This window comes from Talpa europaea (assembly GCF_964194135.1).
Source record: "Talpa europaea genome assembly, chromosome: 7".
Lineage (NCBI taxonomy): Eukaryota > Metazoa > Chordata > Mammalia > Eulipotyphla > Talpidae > Talpa > Talpa europaea.
In genome coordinates this window covers 132,523,338-132,533,096 of record NC_140074.1, presented here as the reverse complement: position 1 = coordinate 132,533,096, position 9,759 = coordinate 132,523,338, and the positions used below count along the sequence as shown (strand labels likewise).

The 9,759-nt window shown below is 62.2% G+C and overlaps 1 protein-coding gene across 1 annotated transcript; it reads right to left on the bottom strand.

The window, feature by feature from the left end:
- Positions 1–472: 472 nt before the first annotated feature.
- On the bottom strand, positions 473–8,986 carry LOC311173978 (CMRF35-like molecule 1; the record flags this gene model as incomplete). The annotated part of the gene is made up of 7 exons (XM_084238063.1): positions 473–638; positions 751–920; positions 1,796–1,818; positions 3,312–3,418; positions 4,133–4,184; positions 5,414–5,743; positions 8,932–8,986. 7 exons carry the CDS (start codon positions 8,984–8,986, stop codon positions 473–475), a joined length of 903 nt encoding a protein of 300 aa, XP_084094189.1.
- Positions 8,987–9,759: the final 773 nt, after the last annotated feature.

Here is a 9,759-nt window from a genome sequence, read left to right as displayed (position 1 = left end):
ATGAAATTCCCTGTTGTGAAAGTCACACGCCAGTTATCACAGCCTCGGATGCGCTTGTGCTTCAGCTGGTCCTCGGAGTTGGAAGCTGACCTACATGAGCCTGAGGAACTCCTAGAATATTCCTGGAGGGTGGGCTGGGGGCTGGGAAGTGCTGGAAGCATTTCCTTCATCCATCACATGCTTGGAGTATTTAAATAGAGTTGCTGTTGTTCTCACAAATCTGAATATTTGATGCAACTAAATAACTGAAAACATGTGAACAGACTCTCTGCTCTTTCGCTCAGAGAACCCCCCGCCCCTCTTGCCACCAGTCCAGTCTGGAGAGCCGCAAGGACAAGGGTGTGCTTAGGGGCTCAGCACCAGGCCACGGCTTAGGGTCCTGCTGTGCCAGGACCTGACCACGGGCTCGGGGCAGGGAAGCCCAGAGCAGGGCGGCTCCTGCCGGGACGCCAGGGAACCAGGACAAGGGGCCTCAGTGCAGAGCCTGTTCCTCATTCAGCGTCACCACGCGCTGGCACAGCCACGTGCCGTGGCTCCAGGGGGACAGGCGCCCGCTCAGGCAGAGCAGCCTCCGCTGCAGCATCTCAGACAGACCCATGACATGACTGTCCATCCGTTCCCGCAGGGCTTGGTCCCCGCTGGGGGAAATGAAGTGTTGGCAGATCAGGGAGGTGCCGGCAGAAGGTCCCCGTCCCGTAAGCCCGAGCTCTGGGCCGGGCTGGGTCAGCAGGGGCTCAGCCAGCTCAGTGCCTCCTGACGGTGCCGTATTCCACGGGCTCCTCCTGGCTGCTGCGGGGAATGTGGGTGATGAGCTGCTCCGTGTTGCTGTAGAGGGGGTTCATGTTGCCGTAGGTGGGCTCCTGACCCAGGACACCCAGAGACAGGGCTGCGTAGGTAATGTCCTCCTTCTGAGAAGGACCCTGAGATAAAGACGGTGGGTGTCAGCCGGCAGGAGGCGGCGCCGGCACGAGGGGGAGGCCTCGCGAGACGAGACTGACCCTACCGGCTCTGAAGCCAACCCCAGGCCCTCCAGCTCCCCTGCCCTGCCCTCTGCCAGGGGCCCTGAGCTCCCCCCAGAGAGGACACCCCTCAGCCCCACACAGTGGGCCCAGGTCACTCTGCCATGTGGATCTCCCCTGCCAGGCACAAGCGCGTGTTTTAAGGGCCTCTGAGTTCCCAGTGCTGAGCCCCAGCGTGAGGACACAGCCAAAGCCCCCAAGCAAGAAGGGGTGAGGGGTGGGCTCCCCAGAGAAGTACTTCAATGGCTGTGGCTTTGCTCCCCCTCCTCTGGGCCTACAGGGTGTGAGAAAGCCCATCCTCACAGGGGTGGCCCCAGCAGGGGGCCCCAGCTCCCCAGCTCCCCAGCCCGCAGCACACCCCGCAGTGATGTACTCCACCTCCACCTCCACCTGGGCGGCAGACAAGGGCCTGGCGGAAGCCTTCTTCCCCGCAGCACCTGTGCAATGCAGGGCCAGGCTGGCGTAGCAAACTTCGCTCTCTGGGGCCTGGACAGGAAGGACAGGTTCCTTTTCCTCTGGAGGGACACCAGCCTATCCGCTAAACTGGTGTGCTCTACGGGCTCCCTCCAGCACCCCCTTCCAGTTCCCACACCTGCCCCTCCCAGCCCTCCTGCCTCTGGCTCTTTCCAGGGCCCCTCCCAGCCGCCCACCCCACCAGGCCCTGCACTAGGCCCAGGGTACAGGATGCCTGCTGGGCCCTGGGACACCTGCTAGTTTGGGCCTTGGTGCTGGGGAGGGGCTGGCTGGTGTCCCGGGTCTGGCCTCGGGGCTCTCACCTGCCCTGGGGAAATCCCGGAAGCTGCAAGACAAAGACAGTAGGAATCAGGAAACCCATCTGAGACTCACAGGCCCGGGTTTGGGGAGAGAAATAGGAGCAAAGGGTGAGCCGGGTCCTGCTCAGGGAGGCCCCGGCCCTGCTGACCCAGCACACGCGGCATCGTCACCTCCCCCGTGCGGCCCCCGCTTCTCCCCCTGGAGAGTGAGGACCCTCGGCCCAGCCGCGGCCACGTCACAGAACCCGCCTCAGTCCCAGGGGGCCCTGCCTGCCGCCAGCAGCCCCAGTAGCCTTCCCTTCCCCTCAGCCCAGGCTCAACCTGCCACCCTGGCCAGCAGCCCTGCCCTGAACCCCAAACTCCCAATGTCCCCCAGTTCCCACTTGCAGCTCCATGGATTCCTGAGCTGCCTGCGCTGCTACCGGCCGCCTCAGCCCTCCCCACCCCACCCCGGGCTGCCCTGGGTTTGTCTGTCCTGTCACTGACGTCCCACATGTCCTGGGGGGTCCCCGGGGTGGTGGCTGCAGGGAGGGCACCCTGGTGTGGCTGTGCCAGCGCAGGAGACACGGGGTCCGGGGGGCACAGCTGTTGGGACACAGGCTGCCCCACCTGCCCTGCGGGGGACCTGCCAGCGGGGTCTGGCGGTCTGGACCAGCTTCCCGGTGCCCCGCGGGCTCCCGTGTCTTCCTGGCCCACCCCTGCCGCCCGCCCCAGCCTCCTGCTTCACGGACCACAGAGAAGCCTCTTCCTGCTTCTCCGCGTGGAAGTCTAGGGACCCCCTGGGCTCAGGGGTGCTTAGATCCGGGGTCCCGGCCTGCGCGTCCGGGAGGACAGTGACGAGGAAGACCCGGGTCCTCCGCCCAGACCAGCAGAGCCCGGGGAGGGCGGCCGCGGGGTCCCGAGACAGCTCAGGCCCGGCCCGGAGGAGTCGGGGGGTTGGTGTGAGAATGTGGACGGAGCCCGCGGGAAAGGGTTGGCTGAGGCCGGAGCTCGTGCCCAGCGCCGGCCCCGAGGAGGATCCCTAAGGGGCCGCGGTCTCGGGACACGTCCGGGGCAGAAGGGGCCGGGCAGCGGGAGCAGCGTGGAGACGCCGTGTGCGCGCGTGTGGGGTGTGCGCAGTCGCGTGTGCAGGGTCACGAGTGTGCCTGTGTCTGGGGGTTCTCCTCCTCCATTCCTCCCCCCCCCCCCCCGCGGGCTCAGCGCCTCCTGGGCAACTATGTCTGCTCCGCCCACGAGTCCTGGCCCACAGCTGGGCTCTGCCTATGGCCCTCACCGCCTCTGCCCCAGAGCCAAGCCAGGGACGGGCGGGGCAGAGACCAGAGCGAGCCGGGGGTGAGCAACAGACAGGGGCGCCAGCCCCCCGGAATTCCTGCAGGTCACGTCTCCCCGCAGCCCAGCAGCCTGCCCTGCAGGTGGCCCGTGGGACACGTCCCTTCCAGGCCTGCGGGTCACCTGTCGGGCTGGCGCCGGAGGGCAGCGCGGCCTCGGCCCTGTCCCTTGACCCGGCCCGGCCTCTCACCTTTCCTCTGCCGCCTCACCAGCCTCCAGGCCAGGAGCAAGGCCGCCGTCAGGACCAGCAGCAGCACGGCCGCCACCAGCGGGAAGAGAATCTTCGTGACGAAAGCCCTGGAAACACAGAGGGGACCCCATGCACCCCAACTCCCCCTTTGGGCCTCCCACCTACTGGCTGCAGGGAGGATACCACCTTCTGACCTCCAGGCCTGTGGTGTCCAGCCTGGGACGCCCCAGTCTCGGGTGCCCTCGGAGAGGGTTAAGAAAAGGCAGAGAGAGAGAAGGCCCCCCGCCCCGAGGCAGTCCCAGGGGGTCTGGAACCCAAAACAATTACAGCATCGGGCTCCACAAGTGGGTCCCAGCCCTGCCCAGCACTGGTGGAATAGTGTCCCCCACAGTCCAGGCCACTCAGACCTGGGGTGACCTCCTGGACAGGCGACCCTTGCAGGTGTCATCAAGGTGAGGAGGTTGCTCTGGGTGGTGCCCTGTCCAGTGACGGGTCCTGAAGAGGGAAAGGGGCCCAGGGACCTGCAGGGAGAAGCCCCGGGAGCAGGATGGAGGGGCCACACGCCAGAGGATGCCGGGGGTGCCCCAACTCCAGAAGCAGGAGAGGGGCGTGGACACACCTGCCTCTGACCCACAATAGGAGACATCCCGCCCACCTGGTTCAGGCTCTGGGCCCCGAGCTGGGAGAGAAGGGGAAGCCCCTCAGCCTCCCCCTCAGAGGGTCCAGAGAGAAGTGCCAGCCGGGACTGGGGCTATGAGTGTCCCCCAGGAGGAACGTGGATCCAGCAGGCATAGGACACAGCAGCATATGAGCTGGCTTACCTGCTGTCGGGTACAGTCTGAGAGCCTTTGTCCTCTTCTGGGATGACTGGTACTGTGGGTGTGGTGGTGCTGGTGGTGGTGGTGGTGGACACTGCAGTGGCTGCTTGGCACAAAATCAGATACATATACTCTGCCTGCCAGCTTGCCCCCAGCTCTATATGCTGCTCTGAGCCTGGGGGTCCCTAGGGTCTGGGGGGCCTAGATCTGAACCTCTCAGGCCTTCAGGCCCCCAGCAGAATCACGAGCCTGGTGGCAGGTGGGTAGTGGGAGCAGGAGGGGGTCCCACAGGCCCTGGGAGCAGAAGGGCAGGTGCTCAGGGCCAGGCAGGTGGAGTCCCTGAACCTTAAACAGCCCTGCTGCTGTTGAGTCCCAACCAGAGCCCCATGTATTGTCCTCCAGCAAGGCCGGAGCAGAGCAGGGCTGCCCAGTACTGACAACCAGCCTGTGACTCAGGTCAGGACCACCCGAGCCCACCGTGTCCAGGGAGACCCTCACAGTGGGCAAGGGGTGACCTTCTGTGACGTCGGCCCTTCCCAGGACGTGGTCAGGATTCCACAGGGCGTGAACGGCTGCTCCGCACAGTGAGGTGCCTCCCAGGTCCCAGGGTTGGTGCCCCCCCCTCTTTGCCACAGTGCCCCGGGGAGGTCATGGGATGGATCCCCAAGACAAGCTCCTACACATCCAGGTAGTTGTCCCTGAGCTGCCTTTCCCAGGTGTCTGCATTCTAGAAGGACTCAGGGAAAAACACCCAGGAGCCCAGGTGCAGAAAGGGGTCAGGCGCATGTCAGGCCCCAGGGGAGCAGCCCCTTGACTGTGGGTGTGTTTCCGGGTCTCGGGAATCAGCCAAGCCCCTGACTGAGCTGGGCCCTTCCCGCTGAGAGCAGACATGGAAATTGAAGTGGAAATAGTCACTTGAGGTCCCAGCTTCATCTCCAGAAAGAGCAAGACGGTCCAAAGAAAGCACAGAAGGACTTGGGGGTCTCAGTCTCATGAGAAGGGGGTCCTTTGCCCATGTACTGAACAAGGTCCATCATCTGACCTCTTTGGCCATGGACAGAGGGGCTGAGCCACGCAGAGGCGGGCAGTGAGCCACAAGGATCCTCCTGTCTAGGAGGGGCCTGGAGCCTTGAGCATCCGGGAGAAGCCCCCCCTCCCAGCGCCCACGGGCGAGGCTCCCCCTCTGGGACAGTCACCCTGAGTGACAGTGACCCCTGGGGAGGACCTGAGGGACCAGGACAGAGCAGGCCCCGCAGAGACACAGCCACACGCACAGGCGCTCACCTGGGTCAACGGTCACTGTAACTTGTGCCCCAAGGTCAGCTCCGGTTCTCTCAACCCCACACCAGTAAGTGTCCGCATCGCCCAGCATGAGCGCCTCCATGGTCACGGTGATCGTGCGGTATCTGTGATGGTCCCTGATGGACACGCGGCCCTTCTTCACCTCCTGCTCCGAGCCGGTGGTTCTAACAAGGATGTTGCAGCTGCCCCAGGCAGCCCCTCGACACCACCACTTCACGTAGGTCTCGTAGCCTGGGTCATAGCGACACTGCACGGTCAGCGAGCCCCGCTCCCAGCCCTTCACTGCGCCTGGACCCGTGATAGCAGAGGAGCCTGGAAAACACACGTCCACGCCCCTGTGACCCCACCTGCACCCAGGCCCAGCCCCCTGCCCTGGGCCTGCCCCCTCAGCCCAAGGGCGGGGAGGTGGATACAGCCATGGAGGGAATGACCCCAGGAGAGAGGCCTGTGTCCTTCTACATCCCACTGGGCAAACCCCCGGAACAGCACCTGAGACACAGCTCAGAGTCAGAGACACAGAGAGGCTGGCCCTGAGCAGTAACAGCCCCCAGATTCCCTCCTGCCACACACACAGTCAGGTAACCTTTGTATTCTAGCCGTTTCCCTTGCAGCCGTGCCCGTGTTAGGCAGGCTGGTGGGGAGCAAATCCCAGAGGACCATCTCCACAGAGACCTGTGCCTGGCCTTGCATGAAGACTCAGGAGGTCTTCAGGAGAAGACTCTGGTGTGGTCGCTGCTCCTAATGGTTCCCTGGGAATCCCCTGTGGACCCCTTTGATGACACCAATGGTGACTCTCAGTGGCTACGTGACTGCGGGTCCAGGTCACACAGGAGCCACTTTCTCCATTAAATTTTGCCAGTTCCCATCGCAAGCTCCTAGCCAGGCGGGCTTGTGAGAGGAGCAGGGTCAGGTGTGACACAGCTGCTCCTTCGAGCCTGCCCATGTTGGCAGATGTTGTTACCCCCGGGGGGAATGACTCAAGCATGAGACCCTGACGTGCCTCTTGTCCTCTCCTGTCCCCATGGATCGAGGACCCCAGGTGCTTGGCGGTTCCGTCCAGGCTTTTGTTTGAAGGACTCAGAGTAACGGACACAACTAAACGGGACCTGCTCAAAAATCTCCACAGTTACGGAGCCCCAGGGAGCCCTGCCCAGGGGTGCCGCCTCTGACCCGCGCTCACGGGCGTGAGTACAGCTGCGACGCACTGTGGCCTGGGGTGGACAAGGCCGGTTGGCCACGAGCATCTCACAGCTGCCGCCAGTGCTCCCAGCCCTCCCTGACCACCCACCAGGACTGACCGTCAGAGAGACGCGCCCACAGGACGGGCCCAGCCCCTCAGGGCAGCCCCGCAGCAGGCCTGGACCCGGGCCCTCCACCCCACTCCTGGCTCGTCCTCTCAGCCCCGCTGGGTCTGATGAGAAACCCCCAGAGGGGCTCAGGCCACCGGAGCAGCCCTTGGTGCTGGGCTGGTGAAGTCAGCTTTTTGGGGGTCACATAGTAGCCCCGTGAAGATGGACACAGGCCATAGTGCTCGCCTTTGTTTTTTGTAGCCCTTCACTGAATTTCTTTAAATTTTTCCTCAACCCCTGAGTGGGCTCCCACTCTGTCCTTCCTTGTGATCCTCCTCGTCAATAACAGCCTCATGGTCACTGACCCGGGGGGCTCACAGCAGGCGTTGGGGACCAGGCATCTACTCTCCCAGGTGGGTCCCTGGACAACAGGCTCCCGTGTCTGCCCCATGCCAGGCCTCGCCCAAGGGCTCCGCGGCCGACAGACGCGTGTCAGGACCAGCTCTCGGGCCTGATCCAGGTCACCTCCTCACCTTCTCAGGGGGGCAGGGAGCGCCTCTGGCCCCAGGGGAGCCCCAAGGTCACCCTCCTGGCCCAGACCACAGAGCAGGCCCTGTGTGCTCGGGTTTTAAAATTCTTAGTGACAAACAGAACCTGCTTTCCTGGAAGGTCAGTGATCACACACTTCACATGCCAGGTCATCGTGGAAACTGGGCGCTCCTACATTGCTCATCATGGACATTGGTGTTCCATGCACTTTTTGCACATGCATTATTTTCCACAACTAAAACAACCTGTAGGTATATAATAAGCCCAAAGTCAAGTTGTGCTGAGCAAGGACGTACTACAGTCACTGCAGCAGAAACTATGAACCACATGCGAGTTCTCAGTGTTCCTGTCAGATGCTTCTGGAGCTAAGACCAAACATGAGAGAAGGAAAAACATCAAACTTATGCTTGTTAAAATAAAAAATGACAACAGTTGGAAGAAAGATTTAAATTAAAACTATTTGAGTCCATAATTGAACTCAACAGCGAGATTTGCACGTGTATTTCGGTGACGTCCCTGTGAGCCAAAAACAAACATTGAACAACCCAAGTAAAACAAGCTCCATCCTGACAACACGCAGGTGTGTTACAGACCCGGGAAGAGCCACCGCAGACACAAGTCAGACTTGTCAACACACGTGATGCAATTTTAGGGACAGAATGGTTTAATAAAGCAAAATCTGTAGTATGATCCTAAAACCACTCCATGACGAAAACCACTCAGTTTTTCGTATTTGTGATGGCAGCTCCAGAATAATGCAAAATGCACCCCCTTTACCTACACTAACTCAAAGTGACACAATTAAAAGGTTTGTCTGTAAATATTTGGCAAACATTTCTGCTTTCAGAGTCTTTTCTCCCACATAAGTGATGATCAAGTTTGTGGATAAATAAATAAATAAATAATCATTTTGTTCCCCATTGCTGCCTCTTTCTAGAAGAGACTCTGCTTTCTGCCCCAGAGTTGGGGTTACGGGTCCTCAGGGGGCCCAGGGAGGATGAGAAGTAGCAGAGGCTTGTGGGCATGGATCCCTCACCCCGGTTCTGTCTCAGCACCTAGCGGCTCCCCCAGGGCCAAGACACCACCCAGAAATGGACACTCCCGATGTCTCACCCCACCAACTTCCCCTCTCCCCCCTGCTCACCAGTCCCAGCCCCACTGACCCCAGGAGCCTGGCTTGCTGCCCTCACTCCATGGACCAGCTCTGGGCTTTGGCGCCTCCAGAGCAGAAACTCGGGCGCCATGAGTGCCTTGAGCCTCCCCAGAGCCCGGCTGCCGCCCCCCTTCCTGAGACCCCCTGGGCTCCAGCTCCTGGGGGCTGAGTTCCCGGAACCCCTTCAGCCCTCAGAGCCTGGGCCTCCTCGACAGGCCTGCCCTGTGCCGAGACCGAGACCTGCTCCTGAGGAGAGAGCAGGCTTGGGCCCTCGGGACCCCTCATCCTGGGCCCCCAGCCAGGAGCAGGCTCTGCCCTCAGGGCGCCTCTGCTGGCCAGTGCCCTCTGTCCCAGCACGGCAGGGCCTGTGAGAGACCCGGGGTCCTCCCCAGGGAGGGAGAGTCTGCAGGGAGGATGGCCCTGCCCTGTCCCCCGGCGCGTCCCCACCCCACAGACCCTGTGTCCTGCCCCAGCCCCGCAGCCTACAGCCCAGGCCCAGCCCCCCTCACCTGGGTCCACGAGCAGGAGCAGGGCCAGGAGCAGACACGCCAGCTGCTCTCCCATCCCTGCTGACAGGCGCCGACCCTTCGAGCCCTTGAGGCCAGCGCAGGAGGGACCCTGAGTCTGCTTCAGAGTCCAGGGACCCGGAGACTCTCCTTTCAGTTTCACCCTCATCACTGTCTCCACATCTGCAGGGACTTCCCTCTTGACATATTAGGGCAGAGGGAGGTTCTCTGGGGCGCTGACCTCAGGTGTGAGAATCAAGACCTTCCTGAAGATGGGAAAGGAAAGGAGCCCAGAGGCATTTTTGCCCAGGAGGGGACAGGGTCTCTGCCAGGTGGGACCCCACAGCTGGGTGAGGGGAAAGCAGAAGGGGGAGTGGGCAAAGGGAGACAGGAGACCCACTGGACCTTCACCTTGGGGGGGGGGAATGCACACTTCAGGGCCCTCCCCCTCCTCAGGAACAGCCCATCCCAAACCCCTGTTAGACCCCCAAGTTCAGCAGACCCCCTTCCTGCCCTGGGGCATGTCCCCCTAAGCCTGTGCCACTGCCCCTTCCTTCCAGGCCCTGGTCACGCTGAGCAGAGGCCACCGTGACGGGCTGCAGGGAAGGAGAAGTGGCTTTTACCCTCTGCCTGTCTGACCTGGAAGCTTCCTCTTTCTCCTCTTTGTAGGTCTCCCCTTCTTCTGGGCTGCTGGTCCCCTCCCTGCAGGAGGCTGTTGGCTTTATGACCTGTGAGTGACGCCCCCATACCTCCCCCACTTCCCCCACAGGAATCCAGTCTCCACTGGTCCCTGCCCTCTGAAGAGCAGTAATTCAGGGCAGGGGAGAGCAA